The following is a 20,315-nucleotide window of genomic DNA, read 5'->3' as shown; positions in this document are numbered from 1 at the left end:
AGAATGCTAAGATATTGTCCCTGTCCTGAAGGGGTCCATGTCATAGTGGAGAAACAGGCATATAAAGAAATCACTGTAATATACAGTGGACCAAAGTTATAAATAAGCAGAAACTGGAAGAGACGGGGAGGGAGGGAAACAAGTCTGCCTGGGGATATCAGGAAGTGCTTTGAGAACCAATGGATGTCTCATCTGGCACTTGAAGCTTGACTGGGAGTTTCCCAGAAAGAAAGGGGGAAAGCTGTGCGGAATATGCAAAGGTCCTGAGGCTGCCAGTTACTGGTCTGCTCAGGGATTGAGCATCACTTCTGAGGGTCCTGGCCAGCGAGCCCTGCGTCCTGAGGTGCCTCTTTCATCTAGCCCTCCCTCTCCCCCTTCAGGACCTGTACGAGGCGGGGGAACTGAAATGGGGAACAGATGAAGCCCAGTTCGTTTACATTTTGGGGAATCGCAGCAAGCAGCATCTTCGGTTGGGTAAGCGCCCGGGGAGACTGCAGCTGCCCCCTGGGAGTTGTGCTCTTCTCCTTCCCTACGATGGAGCGTGGGAACTACCTCATCAGCAGCCCAGACGCCGGCCCCGATTTTATTGGGCAGTGGTTTGTATGTCCTTCACCAGAGTCATTAGGAGGACGCTTATCCCCTCCATCTAAGTCCCGTCTGTCCTCACGCTGGAGCCCGAGGTGCGCACAGGCGCTCACAGCATTCGCAGCAGGTGGCTGGTGTGTGCACGACCTCCTTGCCACCTCCCCAGCACCAGCCCTGCCTTCATGCTGGCACTCCGTCCTGGCCACGGCGCCTTCCCCCTCTGACGTCCCTGTTCGTTCTCAATGCCACGGGGACATTCCTGACACCCCTGACTCTCTGTCCCCCTCAGTGTTCGATGAGTATCTGAAGACCACGGGGAAGCCCATCGAAGCCAGCATCCGAGCGGAGCTGTCCGGGGACTTTGAGAAGCTGATGCTGGCTGTGGGTACGTCCTGATGTCGCCTTCTGGGGCTGCGAGGGAGGCTGGGGTGCTGGCCCAGGAGCAGGGGGCTGAGGGTGGGAAAGAGAAACCCTGTGGTGTGGACATGGAAAGGGGAGAGCAGTTGGGCAATGAGTTCCAAAGGTTTGGCCAGAGCAGCACCGCTGAGGCGGGGAGGTGGGGGTCGATCCTCAGGCACCGGCTTCCTCCCCCTGCTCACCCTCCAGTGTGTGGTGGGACGAGAACGAGCACTGGGCCGGGGTCAGGAAACACTGACCAGGAGAGGGTTTCGTGTAGCGTGACCTGTGTGCCAGGCACTGTGCTGAGGGTTTGATCTTCGAAAAGGACCCTGGGGTGGGCACTGTCGTTGCCTCCATTTCGCGGATGAGAAAGCTGAGTTGCACAGAGGCTGCGTCACTGGCCGAGGGGTCGTTCTGTAATGAACTTCCGGTGTGAGGGATGCCAGGCGCTGACTGGTCAATGTGGAGCCAACATTCAAACCTGGCTTCTCCCAGATCTGCTGTTGACTTAAGCCTCTTATCCTTGCTGGGCCTCAGTCGCCATCTGACGAATGGCGGCAGGGGACGGACTGCCTGACCCAGAGGCCCTTGCGATCCAGACATTCCAAGAGCCCGCATATCTGAGCCTGGGTTGTGTGTGTGTTTCTTGGGAGAGGGCTACAGCCCAGGCCTCATCTTCCCACCCAGAGCTGTCCGCTGGCAGCCCCATTTCCAGTGGTCGGGTTCTGGCCGCTCTGCCCGCGGGGTCCAGCGGTCCAGCAGCCAGTACCTTTCTTTCAGTGCAGCCGAATCTAAAGACACACCTTTCCCTGCTCCGCTCAGATGCTACCACCCACCCGGCCCAGTTCCCTGTGAACCCCCAAAGGACTAGAAAGTGGGTCTTTGTAATGCATGACCCACATTGCAAGAGGCCCACATCCTGAGTTCTTTACTCCCTGGTTTTGCGGTACAAGTGGGCAGATCTGGGATGCTCTGGGGCTGCAGGTTATCAGGAGCCAGGTTCTTCCTGGGTTTGGACTTGGTGCCCCCTAAGCAATGGCAACAGAGGCAGGTCACCCCATCCTCCTCCTGAAACCACCTCTTCTTTCTTCTCAGTGAAGTGTATCCGGAGCACCCCTGAGTACTTTGCTGAGCGGCTCTTCAAGGCCATGAAGGTGCGCGATGGGTTTGATGTGAACGGGGTTTGGGGAGGGGTCTCTGCCCCGCCCCCCCCCCCAGGACTCTTGGGCAAGTCCCTGTGGTCCACTGGCCCAAGGGGGCCTTTGGGGATTGGCCGCAGGTCAGAGTGAGAGCAGATTTCCCAGGTGAGCTCCAGAGCCTGCGATGCTCCCTGGTCACACACCTTCCCACCCAGTACCTGCCCTGGCCTCCCGACCGAGCAGAGGCACAGTGACAGCCTGCACCCAGTCCATCCAGCCAGCTGGGCTGGAAGCCCCACTTTAAAAAAATCTATCAGAATGTTCATATAGAGACCAAGGTAAGTAGAAAGCACTTTTGCATTGTCCACTAAGAGTCACGATGCTCACACACGACCCAGCGACTTCACTCTGGGCATCTGATAACACTGCTTCCCAGTATTTCACACCCAGGACACAGAGAACCGATGACATGCCCATAGCACACAGGGAAATGAACGCAGGCATGTGTTGCCAGAGGCCAGAGGCCCAGGCCCCTGCGTGGCCATCCCACAGGGGTGGGCAGCCTACTCCGTGTCTCCTGGTGCCGGAGTGGGGCCCTGGAGAGGTGTGGCCTGTGTTCTTACAGTCTTCTCAGTATTGTCCGTGTCAGGAAAACACTAGGAACAACCCAGTCTCCATCAGGAGTAGCAGGGAAAGTAAGGTCACCGTGGCACACTTACAAAGATCCCAGATGTGCAAACCGAACCAATATATTCCTTAGAGCTACAAAGTGAGGTAAACTAACGAGGGTCGGAATGATGGAGATCAAAGCAGGAGGGACACACAGGGAGGGAAGGCCAGGCTCTGCTTCTTTTGCTCCTGATCGTAACGTTTTGTTAGGAAAATTGTATTTTCAACTAAGCTGGGGGGCTGTCAGCGCTCTGGCCTCCTCTCAACTCCGTCCCCCAAACCCACTTGTCTTCCAGGGCCTGGGGACTCGGGACAACACCCTGATCCGCATCATGGTCTCCCGGAGTGAGCTGGACATGCTGGACATTCGGGAGATATTCCGGACCAAGTATGAGAAGTCTCTTTACAGCATGATCAAGGTAAGCGGGGCGAAGGGACGAGGCGGGGTTTCCTGCCGAGACAGGGCTGGGAGCGGCTGTCCTGGAAAGCTGGAGTCCCGGGAGCTCCGGAAGCCCTGCCTGTGGCACGTTCGGGGAAGCTAATGTCTGCCGGTGCTTGTGAGACGTGAATCCGAGAGGCGCCTCTTAGAGAAGGCAGGGCTGGGTCCTGAAGGGCACACAAGCTGAATCCAGGAGGACTCCCTCCCAGGGCAGAGAGCGTTCAGTCTCAGGGAAGAAGTGGGGACACTGAGGAGTTAATTGGGGACCCCTTGGCCCTGGGCCAGTTGCTGACTCTGGGGTGTCCAGCTCATGAGACTTGGTCAGGAGACTGATGTAGAGTTGGGTTTTTTCCTCCTTTTTTGGGGTGAATGGGATAAAGCTTTCTGAGTTCAAGCTGTGCTCCCCTAAGTGTATTTCTAAAGCAGAATTTTATAGGCATGACATGCAAAAGGGCTCCATGGGAACATGTTTGGGAAAAAACTAGAATAAGCAAAGATAAGCCAGTTTCTTTATCTCAGAATTTCTCACAGCTTTTAATGTGTTAAGTCCATTATGAAGCTCCAAGAGGGAATATGCCACCTCCATTAAATGTGCATTTGTTTGCTTATTTTTTGCCTTTGCCAATGTTTTTGTGCGTGGAGGCCTGTCTTCACTTTGGGAGGGCTGGGCTGGGGATTATCTGATAGATGAGCAGTGAGCGTTTCTTCTTAATTTCACAGTCTGTGAAATCAGATTGGTGCTTGGAATTGTCCGTTGGAGGTATTTATACCCAGAAATTGGCAGATGCTACACATCAGGGCTTTTTTGCTTTTCCCCCCAGAGAGCAGCTGTTAAATACTTGCAGGTACACCGCTGTTTGGTGTCTTGGTCACTACCAGACAGGAGGAGAGTCAGGGTTACAGTGAATAAATGTTTTGCCTCCCCTCTTTGGGGCTCCCCAGAACCGTCTCTCCTTGTCTGAGGATCCCAGGGCTGGGTGAGAGGTAACCCTGCTCTCTTCCCTCCTTCCAGAATGACACCTCTGGCGAATACAAGAAGGCTCTGCTGAAGCTGTGTGGGGGAGATGATGAGTAAGTGGGTGCTTGGCCCCGGGGCAGTGGCCTTGGGGGGCGGCAGGCAGGGCTGTCCTGGCCCTCACCCCAGTGGATGGAGTGGATGAGCTTGGGGACTCCCTGAGCCAGGAGCACTACGCAGGTGAACGTCCGAGTGTCTGTGTGTGAACATGAACGTGGCCTTGCACATGCGATGTCTGCTCCTGGCACGTCAGTCAGGGGGTGTGAACCAGGAACCAGAAGATGGGGCCCAGGCCTGCTTCATAGCTGCTCCTCAGTTTCGTCATCCGTTAAATGGCAAAAATACAGATGCCTGCTCTCCCTACTCATGTATTCAGTGTATTTTACAAAGTGCCTTCGTGGGAAGCACCTAAGGATGTCTGCAGTCTAGAAAGGCATACAGACCAGGGCCTATGTACGGGACAGTCCTGAGCGGGGAAGGTGTGAGCCTGTGGAAGCACATAGAGGTGCATAACCCAGGCTGGGAGAGGCTCCTGAAGACAATGAGGCTGAGGCCCAAGGGGGCGGGGGGGAGCGGGGTGGTTAAGTCAGCATCTGCAGGAGAGGGTTTGGGGTGGAGGAAAGGCCCTGAGATGAGAGGGTACAGCCTAGTTTGCTGTTTGTTTGTTTTTTAATCCTCACCCGAGGATATTTTCCCCAATGATTTCTAGAGGTTGAAAGGAAGGAAAGAAGGGGAAAGAGAGAAAGAGACACATCACTATGAGAAAGACACATCAGTTTGTTGCCTCCCACATGGGCCCCCACCTGGGTAGGGAACCTACAACCGAGATACATGCCCTTGACCGGGAATTGAACCCATGACCCTTCGGTCCACAGGCCAACACTCTAACTACTGAGCCAAACCAGCCAGGGCCAGCCTGGCTCGTTTTCATAACTGAGGTCGCACTTGTGTAGAGTGCGGGGAACAAAGGTGAGGCCGTGAGGGAGCAGGGCTGGGGGCTCTTCCTGGCACATGAGCCGGGTGGTGGGCCAGTGAAGAGATGACGTTGGAGCGTGACTTGACCAGTGTGCTGGGGAGGGAGCTGTGGGTACTGAGATTTCCCTTCCCACCTTCCATCTCTGTCCCTGGCTTGCCAGGGTCCAGTTAAGTGAGGGCTACAGGAACCTTTGATGCCCTTGGTAAGAGCCACAGGGAGTGGTTCAGTTCAGCAGATGTTGACTGAGCACCCGGCAGGCCAGGTGCGTTGCAGGAGGAGCTGTGGAGGTGATGTGGCCATAAGCTGGGCATGGCCTCTTCTGAGAGGGGAGACTTGGATAGGAATCACTCACAAAGTACCAGGAAGTGGGGGAGCAGAAGGATTGGAGAAGTGCTGTCCTGCTTGGGACCCAGGCAGGAAGGCTGTTGGGCAGAGCCAGCATTGCAGGGGGTCTCGAGAGAGGACAGAAGGCCCTCAGAGATGGAAGGAGGGAGGGCTCTGGTGAATGGGTGAGGCATAGGCTGGGGAGAAGGTAGATGGATTTACTGTGTGTGTGTGTGTGTGTGTGTGGTGCCTACGATGACATTCCCTCCTGTCCTCCCCCACCCCTCCATTCCAGTGCTGCTGGCCAGTTCTTCCCGGAGGCAGCGCAGGTGGCCTATCAGATGTGGGAGCTTAGTGCAGTGGGCCGAGTAGAGGTCAGACCCTCCCCACTTCCTGCTTGACCACAAGCTTCCAATCTCCTGCTCGCACCTTCCTGCTGTTCTGGTCAGCGCCCAGCTGCCCCCTGCTGGCCAACACAGGGTTCTCGCATCCGAAGCTTCCTTTTCTCCTGGGAGTGACGACTGTGTGGGCACTCTGGTGTGGGCATCTGCTTCCTGCACTGACTTCTAACATGCTGGGAAGGGTCCTGGCCCACTAACTGCTAACCTGGCTCGTTCCATGGAGGGGCCTGTCCCCTCCTGGGTCCAACAGTTGGGCTGAGGAGGCATGAAAGCTGAGAACAGAGGGGCACCCAGGGGTGCACCGGAGGATTCAAGGTTGTCCTGACCACGCTCAGACCCAGACTCCACAAAGGACGAGGATGAGAGTGTTCACAGACGTGCCTGGAGCAAACCACTCAGCAGTGGGGGCACGGGGCCACACGGAAATATCTGGGACCTTGGATACTCGCTGTGCCCCCTTAGGCAGGTCCCCGCTTCTCTCTGAGCCTCTGTCTCCACCTTTATAATGAGGGTGCTGGACATGGCGGTCTCGGTGCCCTTGAAGGGCTCTTGGGCTCTGATGTTCTAGAACAGTGTTTCCCAAATTATAAGGCAAGAGCTGCCATTGCATATCACCTGGAGTTACATGGGAAATGAATTTAGCCGGGAGAGGCGGACCTCCGCAGCACGAAATTACACGCAACCTCACGGGGCAGAGAGCTGCTCCTCTTCATTTCTTCACCCTCTCTGGTCATGTCACAGAGAGGGTGTTGGCCGGTGCCTCATCTCTGCCACACCTGCTGATTTTCCTTTTCCAGGGAGAGAGAGAGAGAGAGAGAGAGAGAGAGCGCCGAGCGAGCTCCGAGCTCCGAGCCTTTGCTTTTGGCGAGAACAGCACCTGCTTAAATGTGGTGATGCGTATTTGACAATGTGGGTTTTTTGTTTGTATTACATTTATTTTCCTGGGTTTATAGGACGTGATACCAACTTCCTACCTGGGATAGTGATATAAATTATGTTATTCATTCATCAATTTAACAAATATTTTTGAGTGTTTACTGTGTCCGGCACTGCTGAGGATACGTCAGAGAACAACCTGGACAGAAAGCCTTGCCCGTGAGCAGTATTTAAATGTATTTCAAAAGGAATGCTTTAAGGAAAACAGAAAAGAGATTGAATTCAGTAAAAAAATTAAGTAGCTTAGGATGTATACAAATATGGAAAACAGAATGAAGGTCATTCAGGGGTGACTAAAATTTGGGAAACACTGTTCTAGTATTCCAGAGCATTCCTGTTGTCTTTTCGGGGGGCGGTGGCTCTTTAAGAGGCAGGAGGGCCTTGGGGACAGGACGAGACTGAGGGACTGGGGCCAGGGCAGAGCTGACTGGGCAAGAGGCTGGACACTTTGCTTGCCCAGCACTTGCCGTAGCTCTGTCTCTCTCCCTCTCAGCTCTCGGGCAAGGGTCTGTCTGCTATGCCCTCACTCCTGCCTCTTTCCCCCCCAAGCTGCTTGGTTTGGAGCTCGTGGGGACAGCCTCCCCTCCCTCGCATGCTCCTCTCTCGGCCTGGCCCCCCGGGGGGCCTCCAGGCACCTGCTCAGTCTATTTCTGCTTCTTGCAGCTGAATGGAACCGTGCGTCCAGCCAACGACTTCAACCCTGACGCAGATGCCAAAGCACTAAGGAAAGCCATGAAGGGGCTTGGTAAGGGGCCGTGAAAGGGGCCGGGTGGCCTCTGGAGCTTGGCAGGGGGCCAGGCAGGAGCAAGAGCAGAGGGCTCAGCCCTGGGCCCCTGAGTCTCCAGCCTCCTGAGGAAGCTCCTGGCTCCCTGAGTGGAGGGGGCATGGCCGGGAGGGGGTGGTGAGGGACTTGGCACAGCCCCTTCCCAGAGACCAAGGAGGCCTCAGGATCAATGTCCTAGTGCAGGCGGAAGACCCACAGGCCTGGGTGCTTGTCCTGGCTTTGCCACCGACTCACTGTGTGACTTTGGGCACATCCCTCAAGCCTCCCAAGTCTCAGTTCCCCCACGTGCCGAATAAGGGGTGTGGACCCTGTAACCCAGGAGTCCCCAGGCTCAGGTGGGAGCGCCCCCTGGTGGCCACCCCTTCCAGGCCTCCATTTGTCCTGTAGGAGAACTACCCTGGGGTGGATGGATGGCCCATCCTCAGGCCACTGGGACAGCATCTAGGGTGGGGCTTCCATTGCCCTTTCCCCGCTTCTGCCCACGGGCACCTCCCTGGGACCTGGGGTGAAGTCTCCTGCTCTTGGGGCCTCGTTTTCCTTTGTCTCCTGGGAAGGATGGTATCTGCTGAGTGTATCTAGGACTCAAAGATAACAGCGTAAAGATGCTTTTGAGAGACGGAGTTCTGTGCCAGAGATTGACAGGGCCCATCAGTGGGGGGCGTGGGGGGAGCTGGGCCGCAGGCCTGCCTCTGAGCCCGTGGCTTTCTGACCCAGGAACCGACGAGGACACCATCATCGACATCATCACACACCGCAGCAACGCCCAGCGGCAGCAGCTTCGGCAGACCTTCAAGTCTCACTTCGGCCGGGTAAGGGACTCAGCCTGGGACCTGGGCTGTCCGTTGGCCTGTCGCAGCCAGCTCTGCACCGAGGGGCACCTGGGTCTTCATGGCAGGGGGGCCCCCTGTGGTCATGTGTTCTGAGAGCATCTCCACCGCTGGGTATGGGCTGCCTGCAGACACACCTGCATCCCCCCAGTTCCTTGTGGTCAGCAGCACTCGTGAATGGCTTGGAGTTGCTGGAGGCTCGGCTCCGGGCGAGATCGAGGGTATACGCTGTTTTCATGCAGTGTCTCGGGCGTCCCCCAGTTCCCTCTGCACAGAGAGGCTTCAAGGCTGAGTGTCACGCGCCTGCTTGCAGCTGGCGTGTTTGCCCGGATTGAGGTGGCGCTGTCCCCTGTCCTCCCCTGCCTGCTGCTCCAAGGAGAGCAGGTCTTCCTCCGCGTTGTGTTTTCCCCACCCTCTTTTGAGTTCCTCTAAACAGTAAACCCAACTTCAGCAAAAACAGACACAGGCTTCCATGAACTCTTGCTCCCACGGGAGCCCCTGTTTCCTCCATATATCCTCCCTGACCTGGGTCACATGTGGGCAAGAGCTACTGTTGGCGTGACCTCGGCTCTGCCCTTTGCAGGACTTGATGGCTGACCTAAAGTCCGAGCTTTCTGGAGACCTGGCGAGGCTGATTCTGGGGCTGATGCTGCCACCGGACCATTACGATGCCAAGCAGTTAAAGAAGGCCATGGAGGTACAGTGTGGTCAGCAAGCGGATGGGGTCCAGTCTGTGCAGATGCTGGAGGGACACGGGGGCTCCTCAGAGCCTAGGTGGGCTGGCTGTAACTCCTTGGTGGAGCCCCTCCCACACCCAGTTCCAGCTTGAACACAGAAGGGGATGTTGGCGCCTGTAACTGAAAAGTACAGGACTTGGTCTGGTTTTAGACATGGCTGAATCCAGGGACAAAATGTTAAATGGATGGACTCTTGTCTCTCCCCAACCCTGACTCCCCTCTCTTCTGAGGCTCCTGACTCTCAGCCAGCCTTTCTCCCCATGGCGGTGTGATGGCTTGTGCATATCCTAGCAGTGGGCACCTCCAGTGGAAAGAGTTCCTTCCTCCCAGGAATTCTGCCTAAGTCTCAGTTTTACTGTGGATGATTCGAGTGGTGCCACAGGCCCAGTAACCAGAGGCGTTGGAGGGAGCTCCTGGAGCAGCTGGAGGAATCGGGGTGGGTCTGGAAGGAACAGCAGCAGCCGGTGGGGTCTGTATTCTAGTCTGGCCTGGCCACGTACGTGCTGTGTGCTGCTGGGCCACTTACACTTCTCAGCCTGTGTGCTTTCAGCTGTGAAATGGAAACAGTCATCCCTGCCCTCTCAGCATGGGAGGGGTCAAGTGCGGTCACAGGTATGAAGGGCACCGTTCGCTCTGAAGGCTGGCCCTGCGAGTAGCGAGAAAGGGCATTCTGTCCCAGCCCGGCTGTTGCTGAGGCTGCTTTGCTTCCCAAGGCTCCAACGGGGCCAGGAGCCAATACCCTTTAATAAGAGCAGATAGTAGCACCTAACTTGGGCTGCGTGTTTTCGCTTAGTGACTTGTCCCATCAACCCACAAGGCAAGGCTTTTCTTTTTTTTGTCCCCATTTCACAGATGAGGAAACTGAGGCTCAGAGTTTAGGTTGCTTGGTCAGGGTCACAGCGCTGTGAAGTAGTAGAGCTGGGATTCGGATCAGATCTGTCTGGCTCTAGAGCCTGACTTGACAACTACATGAAATTGTCACCAGAAAGGGACCGGGACCAAGGCAGGTCTGCCCTGCACAGTCTGGAATGTGTGGGTTCTTGACTTCATGCAGGAAAAGATGTCACAACACAGGTCTAGGAGATTTTGAGATTATGTTTATTAGAGCTGGGGACAGTGAAACAAAGGAAGCTTAATGTAGAACAGGCACAACCACAGCAACAGGAGCGAATCTGGGCTGGGTTGTGTGGACTCAGGAAAGGAAGTTGCAGAGGCAAAAGAAGTGAGCCATGCTGGGCTGCGTGGACTCAGGAAACAAGTTACAGGGGTAAAAGGAGAATCCTTAGAGACAGCTTCCGAGGGTTAGCCCAGGACAAGCTGCCGCTGCTCCCCTGGTTGCAAGTCTCATGAGGACCCTTAGAGCAGGGGTCCTCAAACTTTTTAAACAGGGGGCTAGTTCACTGTCCCTCAGACCATTGGAGGGCCGGACTATAGTTTATAAAAAACTATGAACAAATTCCTATGCACACTGCACATATCTTATTTTGAAGTAAAAAAACAAAACAGGAACAAATAAAATATTTGTATTTGCATGTGGCCCGCGGGCCGTAGTTTGAGGACCCCTGCCTTAGAGTTTAGGAGAAGGAAAGCAAAAGTATGCACCGAGGAAAGGGAGGCGTGGGTGTGCTCAAGGTAGAAAGCGCACACGGGGTCTTGAGGGTTCGAATCTCTTTTCTAAAGGTGGGAGTTTTAGGGGAGGTCTCGGGGCAGGGTCTCAACAGAATATTCAGTAGCTTTCCAGGCGTGTCCTTTAACGTGCTGATGCGTCGAAGTCAGCCTATAGCGGAGTTTGGGATAATTCTCCGGTCAGCTTCACTGCTTTACTTTTATCGTGGGTTTGTCTGGCTCTAATTGGGCTTTTTTGTTACTTATTCCCCTGATTTCATCTGTTCTGGAGTTTGACTGGCAGTGATGGCATCAACTGGGTCTCTGTTATCTGTCTCCCTGACGGGGGATTTAAGCTACTCACTCTCTGATTGGGGAGCCATCTGCTCCCAAGTGACCTTGGTTAGGGAAGATAGTATCTTGTGATTCGTTAGCTCAGCCTTCTGCCGCTGTTTTTGTCTCAGTTTCCCTCATTCCACTTGCCAGGAGTTTCCCTAATTTCTTACTATCCTGCCTCAAAATCACTAGGGCTTTGGCCTCTGATAGATTTAGAGAACAAACATTCCCTGGCAAAGCAAGTTGAGATTATTTGTCCTTTTAAAACTCCTAGACAAAAAAAGCGAATGACTTTAAAAAAACAAAAAAACCCCACACAGAATTGAGAGAAGGGTGAGGCTAGACCAGTGATGGCGAACCTATGACACGCGTGTCAGAGATGACACGCGAACTCATTTTTTTGGTTGATTTTTCTTTGTTAAATGGCATTTAAATATATAAAATAAATATCAAAAATATAAATCTTTGTTTTACTATGGTTGCAAATATCAAAACATTTCTCTATGTGACACGGCACCAGAGTTAAGTTAGGGCTTTTCAAAATGCTGACACGCCGAGCTCAGAAGGTTCGCCATCACTGGGCTAGACCCTGGGTATCTGGGCACTGAGGATCAGGCTGGCCTCACCAGTGCAGCTTTTAATAAAGAGGCTGTTAAAGATCTAAGCAGCCTCAGTCTGCTTCAGGGCAGAGAACTCAGGGACCAGTTGACCACTGGGCAGTAACCTCCCAGGACAGAGAACACAGCTTCCCTGTTTGTTTGTTTGTTTGTTTTCCTCACCCTAGGATATGTTTTTTTTAAATATTGATTTGAGAGAGAAAGAGAGAGAAACATTGATGTGAGAGAGAAACATCAATCGGTTGCCTCCCGTACACGCCCAGACCAGGGAATGAACCTGCAACCCAGATATGTGCCTGACTGGGAATCGAACCCGAAACCGTTAGGTGTATGGGATGACACTCCAACCAACTGAACCACCCAGCCAGGGCGACTTCCCTGTTTTCATAGTCATAGCCCAGCAGCCTGCACAGTGAATGGCATATGGCAGGTGTTTAACAGATATTTGCATCTACCGATCGATTAGTCCATCAGTCTTGTCGCCCTCCCTCAAAGCGGGGACCTTTGAGGAGCGGGTTCCCCAGCTGCCTCAGTCCCGAAGACCTAATGGGTCAGTCCATGTGTCACTGATACATTCAAATATAAACAAATAGAGCATATTTTTTTCCTTCTTTCTTCTGACAAAACCGTATGTGTTCACTGTGAAAACTTGAGGAAATATACACCGAGCAAAATGAGAAGAAAATAGAAATCATCTGTGAGCCCTCATCTACCCAGAGACCAGTCACGGATCCTGTGATGCGTGTCCCCTGTTCCTTTTATATACTCGTGTGTAAATATTTATATTCTGAAATGTACACGTGGTATATGCATTTTATGTACAAGTACCCATATACCATATATTCTTTTCATTTTAAATTTTGAGCCAAAGCAATTTTTGCCCATCGAGTGTGGCTCAGTGGTTGACTGTGAACCCAGGAACCAAGGGGTCACCGGTTTGATTCACGGTCAGAGCACATGCCTGTGTTATGGGCTCAATCCCCAGTGGGGAGCATGCAGGAGCAGCCAATTGATGTTTCTCTCTCTCTCTCTCTCTCTCTCTCTCTCTCTCTCCCTCCCTCCCTCCCCCTTCCTTCCTCTAAAAATCAATAAAAACATTTAAAAAGAAAAGCAGCAATTTTTGTGGGAGGTTCCGGAAATCTTGACAAGCTGGCATGTTTGCCCCTGATTAGGCCAAGGTCTGTGGTCTGGGTAAGGGGAGAAAATCCCGGAGGGCTTGGTGGCCTGAGGGTTCACCTCCTGGTGGTTTCTCGGAGCATGCGCACCTCTGCACGCGGATCAGGGCTGTGGTTCCAATGCTCTTCACCTTGACATTCCAGGGAGCCGGCACCGATGAAAAGACTCTCATCGAAATCCTAGCTACTCGGACCAATGCTGAGATCCAGGCCATCAATGAGGCCTACAAGGAAGGTGAGTCGTGGGAAGGCGGCCTGGGCCCAGCACTACTGGGAGGCGGGTGGGCGAACAGCTAGGTCCGCCAGCTTCCCGCCTCGTCCACAGCTCTGCCCACAGCTCTGCTGTCTCCCTTCTCTCAGGCCAGGAGGCTTTGATAAGTGCCGTGGGTGATGCCAGCCCTGTGTCTGGGGAAAGGGAGCTCCAGGCAGAGGCCCAGCCTGACAAAGGCCTGAGGGTAGAAGAGTGTCTGGGAGTTGAGGGGAGAGAGCACCCCGGCTGCTGGAGAGGAAGGGCAGCTCGGTGGGCGGCCTGGCAGCCCATGGGGCCCGGCGTTCAGAAGGCCCGTGCTTGATTGCGTGCCACACCATTGCCATCTTGAAATTCTTACTAATTTTTTCTCCAGTGACCTTATATTATTCTGAAGAACCTTCAGTACCAATCAAGAGTGCTTAAACTTTTTCTCTTGAAAGCAGCTTTAAAATGGTAGAATTTGTGAGGTGAGAGCAATGCTTGTGGGGCCAGGAATTGTCATGCAGGAGGGAAGGTGGAAGAGAGAATGAAGACAGGGAGGCTGTTTGATGGGAGAGGCGAGACCTCACCCGGGACAGGAGCAGAGGGCGGTGAAGGACCAATACGCATATCAGTGTCAAGATCAGCAGACGGCTGAATACTCCCAAGAACCAACTACAAACTCCTTCATCCCTCCCACCCCCCACCAAGTCTGGGCCTCTAGGTCCCCCCGCCAGTCCTCTTGGCCTACAGCTGCCCGCACCCCCTTTCTCTGTCTCAGACTATCACAAGTCCCTGGAGGATGCTCTGAGCTCAGACACATCCGGCCACTTCAGAAGGATCCTCATCTCTCTGGCTACGGTGGGTGATTCATGGCCCCAGGCCTGCTGGCCCTCTGGGGCCCTGGGAGGAGGGCAGGGTTGCTATCTGGGGGGCAGGGGACAGGAGCCCAATCCTGAGGAAGAGTGGGGATCTTCCCTTCTTGCCAACTCAGTCCCACTGCTGAGGCAGTTACTTCCTCGTGTAAAGCCTTCTCCACTGTTCACTTTTCGAAGCTGGTTTGGTGCCACCTTCTCCGGGCAGCCCTCCCGGGATGGCCCTCAGCCTGGCTTTCTGGGCACTTGGCTGACAAGAGGAAGCCATGTGGGTGACCTTTCCCTGTGTTGTTACCCAGGGGCTGCCACCACCATCTCTTGAATTCTCACAGCCCAGGTGCCAGGCCCTGATGCAAGTTCACTGTGTCTGAGTCGGGCCTTGGGCCAAGTGCCTTCCAGACGTTCACGTGCAGTGCTCACGAAGCCGACCCCATGAGGGCCGGATTATTGTCCCCACGTTCCAGCTGAGGGAAAGGGTTCCTGTGGCTGCTGAGGGACAGAGAGGGTGGGTGTCTGGGGACTGACCTTTCCCACTGGTCCTGCTGCAGGGGAACCGTGAGGAGGGAGGAGAAGATCGGGAGAAGGCCCGGGAAGATGCCAAGGTGAGACCCCAGCTGCTTCAGCTGACATCTGTCCATGCCAGGCCCTGGATCTGGGAGTGGGGAAGGCTCTGGCAAAGGCATGGGTGGTTTGATGGGCAGAAACTTGGACTCTGGGCCCCTTGCCCCTTTCCACCCTTAGAAGTGAGATTTTGAGGGCCCTCAGAGCTGTCCGAGTGATGTTCGGGGATGGGGTGCTGGTCTTACTCATATTTCTTGTGTGAAGAGTTAGGCTAAGAGTCCCAGACCTTGAGAGCTGGAAGGACTTACAGATCATCCAGGTCAAACTCCTCGTATTACAGAGGGAAAACAGGCCCAGAGAGGGCGAGTGACCCCTGCAAGTCACACCGCAAATCAGTAGCCCAGGTGAATTAACCCAGAGGGAGCAGGTCTGGGAGTTTGCTGGGACGGGGGCCTGAGCGCTACAGCTCCTAGTTTATTATTTATGAAATGGGACCAAGGTTGAAGGCCATATCCTGGGAGAACCTAGAAAGTGAGTTTACCAAGGGCTGAGGTCTTTGCTTTGCTCACTGGTGTACTGAAATGGCACGTGATCAGAATACAATATATATTTGCTGTTGAGTGAATAAGGGGGCAGGGGATTCTCTCGGGTCTCTTGGCTTCTCCGCTTCTGCCTTGCTCCTAAGGCTTGGGGAGCTTGAAGTCTGGGGGTGGCTTCCCACAGAGGCTGGACAATCCCAAATCCGTTGTGCCTGAGTGTCCCTATGGCTGGCAGCCCCTGCTGAGGCCATCCGCACTGTCCCCACTCACCTGTGCCCTGATCCCAGCTCCTTCTGGCCCGGCCCAGGTCCTGGGCTCTGTCTCTTTCTCCTGAACCATTCCCAGCCCCAAAACTCTAGGTCCAGGGATTGGCACAGACACCACAGCCTGCGGATCCAGCCCCTTCTTTTTTATATATATATATTTTATTGATTTTTTACAGAGAGGAAGGGAGAGGGATAGAGAGTTAAAAACATCGATGAGAGAGAAACATCGATCAGCTGCCTCCTGCACACCCCCTACTGGGGATGTGCCCACAACCAAGGTATATGCCCTTGACCGGAATCGAACCTGGGACCTTTCAGTCCGCAGTCCGACGCTCTATCCACTGAGCCAAACCGGCTACGGCCCAGCCCCTTCTTTTACAGTTGTGGGTTGAAGAGAGCTCTGATGGATTAGGAGTCAGGTCCCAGTTCCACCAACAGAGGTGTGGAATGTTACTGCAGCACCTGAGCCGGAGGCATCCTTAGCTGTGACCTGACAACTATAGAACTATTAGAATGCTTACTAAGTACTGAGTATGATGCTAAGACTACTTTGTACTTTTTTATGCCCCCCCCCCCTTTTTTATTGAAGGAACATGAAACTCCTTACAAAGCCAAGGGTACAATTTCTAAGTGCCCATAGTGTGATTTGAACCCAGGCCTGCCTGACTCAATATAGTTATTTCCCTGCACCTTCCGAACCAATCGTCCAGGTGTCCAGCCCCTGGTTTGGGAGTCCGCTGCCAGAAGCTGCAGGGTTCCATTCATGGGTATGCCAGCTGCATCATGAGATGTTTCAGGGACTAACCTGGGAACCCAGCCCCCTAGAGTGGCTTTCTGAGGCTGGATTTCATTCACTCATTCAATAGAGTGGCCCTGTTGTGCTGCTGAGGGTCTCTGAACCTGGCTTACTCCTTAAAGCTCACCCCAAATCCATTGTCTCAATGCTTCTGGAAATTTGGTGCCTGGTCTGCCTATGAGAATATGCTTCCAGTTGCTACCAGCAGGGGGCAGTGGTGAGCCTCGCTTGCAGCTTTGGGGGAAGAGAAGGGATGAGAGAGAATCTGGGTGGAAACAACCAAAGGAACCAGAGCCCTGCCCCACTCCGCTGCCTTTCCAGATGCTAGACCCTGGCCTTAGTGGGGGTTCATTCCTTATAACTAGGAAAGTTACATGCATTCTTTTGCAGAAACTTTAGAAAATAGAGACAAGCAAAATAAATACAAAATCCAGAACCTAGTAATAACCATTGTTAACATTTCGGAACATATTGTTCTAGTTGTCATTCCTGATTTCTAATAGTTAAAAATGTAAAAATAATATCCTGATAAAACTGTGGCATATTATATTTAAAAATCACCATCATTTAATGGCTATATACTGACCCATTTAAGATCTGCCACACTTTATTTAACCAGCCCTCGTCCGAGTAGCCAACTCTCTTATCACATGCGTGACTTTTTCCCTTGACTCAATTTCTAGAGGTGAAATGGGAGTGCTGGCGGAAAATGTATCCAAAAATTGAAGGCATTTGGTAGGCAAAACCACGTTGCCCCCTGAAAATCTAGATAATGCACATTAGTTCTTAGCAGTGTTTGCTTGTTTTATGCCTCCCCCTTCCCACACTCTCACCTGGGCCTCCAGAACAAGCTCTTGGGGCTCTGGGTCTCTTGTGAACAGGTGACCCATGTCCAGTGTTCACCTCTTGCCCCACAGTCATTGCCAATAGCTTCCCTTTCTCTCTCCGTGTTCCTGTTGGAGCAATAAATAATATAGATAATCTAATTGTGAAATGAATTGTGGCCATACAAAAGAATACCTATAACTTTTCTAGTTATACTCTAAGAGTGAAATGAAGATTTGTGGCCAGTTTTAGACAGTTTAGTCCCCGGATTGTATTTTTTACTATGACAGCACAATTGAAATAGAATTCATCCACCATACTAGTACAATGACCCATTTAAAATGTACACTTCAGTGGTTTTTAGTGTCCTCACAGCCTTGCGCAACCACCACCACAGTCGACTTTAGAACATTTCATCATCCCCAAAAGAAACTCTGTACATACTACAATTACTCCTCATTTCCTCGCAGCCCCCAGCCCTAGGCAACCACTGATCTACTTTCTGTCTCTAAGATTTGCCTATTCTGGGCATTTCACATACATGGAATCATGTAATATGTGGTCTTCTGTGACTTTTCTTTCACTTAGTATAACATTTTCAAAATTTATCCATATTATGCCACATATATTTTTTCTTTCCATTGCCAAACAATATTTCACTGTATGAATATATTGTTTTTTAAAAATCCATTTATGCCGGAACCGGTTTGGCTCAGTGGATAGAGCGTCGGCCTGCGGACTGAAGGGTCCCAGGTTCGATTCCGGTCAGGGGCATGTACCTGGGTTGCGGGCACATCCCCAGTGGGAGATGTGCAGGAGGCAGCTGATCGATGTTTCTCTCTCATCGATGTTTCTGGCTCTCTATCTCTCTCCCTTCCTCTCTGTAAAAAATCAATAAAATATATTTAAAAAAAAAAAATCCATTTATCAGCTAATAGACATTTGGTTGTTTCTACTTTAGGGCTATTACAAAGAATGCAAACATTTGTGTACAAGTCTTTGTGTGCACATATGTTTTGTTTCTTTTGGATATATTTCTAGGAGTGGATGACTTAACTTTTGGAGGAACAGCCCAGATTAATTTTTACATGAAGTAGCTAGGCTAATGAGGAAAAGTTTTTGTGTTGACTATCTAGAAAATTATTTTAGTAACCCACTGCATTTTTCATATTACAAATACTATTATTTTAAAGGTGTTTTGAAAAAACATATGCCTGAAGTTCTCTGACCCAAATAAATGAAGAATGTTTGATACCTTAATTCCTTTTTCTTAAAATTTTTAAAACATGTCCCTCTCTTAAAATAAAATACTAGGAATTTTTAGCATAACTTTTTTAAAAATTGTGGTAAAACGTGTATGACACATAATAAAAATACATATAACATACAATTTACCATCTTAACCATTTGTAAGTGTCCAATTCAGTGACAATAAGTGCATTCACATCGTTGTGCAACCATCACCACTGTCCATCCACTGAACTCTTCATCTTGTAAAACCGAAACTCTGTGCCCATGAAATAACTGCCCATTTCCCTCTCCCCAGCCCCTGGCAACCACCGCTCTACTTCCTGCCCCTGTGAATTTGATTACTCCAGGTCAAATAGTCACCATCATCCAGTATTTGTCCTTTTGTAACTGGCTCATTTCACTTGGCATGATGTCCTTAAGGTTCAGCTACATCATTTTGTTTGTTTCTTACTAGGTTTTTTTTTTTTTTAACCTTTGTAAAAATTGATTTCAGAGAGAGGAAGGCAGAGGGAGAGAGAGATAGAAACATTAATGAAGAGAGAACCATCAATCAGCTGCCTCCTGCATGCCCCCCACACTGCACATGGAGCCCAAAACCCAGGCGTGTGCCCTGACTAGGAATCCTCCTGGTTCAGGGGTCGACGTTCAACTACTAAGCCGGGCAGTTTTTAATGTAGAAAAGTATAAGTAAAAACCAGAAGCATCCCGTAAACCTAGTAGCCCTGATAACTCCGATTTGACATTAAAATAAAAAATAAGAGTAACATACTCGCATGCTGAGAAAATGTAAACATAAAACTTCAGGAAAAATAAAATAAAATGCAAAAGCTTCCCCCCACAGTCCCCCTCAAAGCTAACCGCGGTCAGCGGTGTCCTGACCGTCCCTCCACACGACTTCCCAGGAAGTAGGGAGGAGAGAGTGTGTGTTCATCTCCTTATCTAGATAAAAGGAACACTGTTAGCCACAGTTATGCCCTGTTAGGCTACACTTTTCTGCTTAATTGAAATGGAAACTCCTTATCAACACTGCAGGCCACTCTCGTTCTTTTAAATAGCCGTGTGGATTTCCTTTCTCACATTGGATGAGCCATGCGTGGCCTGGGTAACGAGCCGTCAGTAATGGTGCCCGGTTGTTCCCTGTTTCGAAGACGGCGGCGGCGGCACTGTGCGCTGTCTCCGCAGACCTGGCCAGTCTGTCTGTGAGGCCGGTCCCAGCCACCCCGCTGCTGGATCCAGCAGCACGTGCCGTTTAAGTTTTGGTGGACATTGCCGACTTCTGGAATGAAAAGAAGCTTTCCAAAGCAGAGAGCTGTTGGGAAGTTCATGAAGAGGATGGTTTTGGTCTGTCCGACAGATGAAAGGGTCGGCAGTTTTGGGGACGTGGGCAAAGGCAGAACTCAGCCTGGGGTGCACAGGGATGGCCACATTTCACACCCCGGCATTCCAGGTCGTGGTTCTCGCCTAACAAAATCCTGTCCCAACAGACTTCCTGCTCGGCCTGAGGCAGCGATGAACGCTGTCCCTGTAAAATGACTGGATGGCTGGCACTTCCCCCTGATGGGCTGTGTGCCCTGTAAATCCCCTCGCCTCCAGGCCTCAGCTCTCCTGTCTGCTCTGTCACTTGAGGGAGTGCAGTGGCAGGTCTCCTGAGGACCCTCCGCCGAGCGGGGCAGGTGTGAGGAAGTCTGACTGCTCAGGGCTTGCAGAGGAGCACACTAGGTCTGGAGGTGCCTGGGTTGCCCGGGTGACGATGGGCAGAGTGCCCTGCTCTGTGTCCTCTCCTCCCCCCCCTTGGTGAGCATTTTTGTAATGAATTCCCAGGCCTATCCCCATGTTGATCTCCAGCCCAAAGGTCAGGGAACCACGTTTTCTCTCCTCCCTGCTCCCATTGTGGTCCCGAGTCTCCTTGGGGCCTCCCCTTGGGGCCTCTCGGGACCTCTGCCACCCTGAGCCAGGCCCCTGTCCCTGCACCCCAGGCCCCCAGAGCCACCCTCTCCGGGCCTCCTCTG

At 52.2% G+C, this 20,315-nt stretch overlaps 1 protein-coding gene across 2 annotated transcripts in view; it reads left to right on the top strand.

Annotated features, from left to right (window-relative positions):
* The window catches only part of ANXA6 (annexin A6), a 51,209-nt gene that overhangs the window by 21,894 nt on the left and 9,000 nt on the right, over positions 1-20,315 (top strand). For both annotated transcript variants that reach the window (XM_081091052.1, XM_081091053.1), the window contains exons 9-20: positions 381-474; positions 875-970; positions 2,080-2,138; positions 3,089-3,211; positions 4,244-4,302; positions 5,842-5,920; positions 7,547-7,628; positions 8,382-8,476; positions 9,078-9,191; positions 13,109-13,199; positions 13,975-14,054; positions 14,617-14,670. In XM_081091052.1, coding sequence (XP_080947178.1) covers positions 381-474; positions 875-970; positions 2,080-2,138; positions 3,089-3,211; positions 4,244-4,302; positions 5,842-5,920; positions 7,547-7,628; positions 8,382-8,476; positions 9,078-9,191; positions 13,109-13,199; positions 13,975-14,054; positions 14,617-14,670 — 1,026 coding nt within the window. The remainder of the gene's footprint in view (positions 1-380; positions 475-874; positions 971-2,079; positions 2,139-3,088; positions 3,212-4,243; positions 4,303-5,841; positions 5,921-7,546; positions 7,629-8,381; positions 8,477-9,077; positions 9,192-13,108; positions 13,200-13,974; positions 14,055-14,616; positions 14,671-20,315) is intronic.

Source organism: Myotis nattereri (genome assembly GCF_964212035.1).
Source record: "Myotis nattereri genome assembly, chromosome: 5".
In the NCBI taxonomy this organism is placed as follows: domain Eukaryota; kingdom Metazoa; phylum Chordata; class Mammalia; order Chiroptera; family Vespertilionidae; genus Myotis; species Myotis nattereri.
Note: the sequence above shows the minus strand (reverse complement) of the source record. Positions and strands in the feature narration are given on the sequence as shown.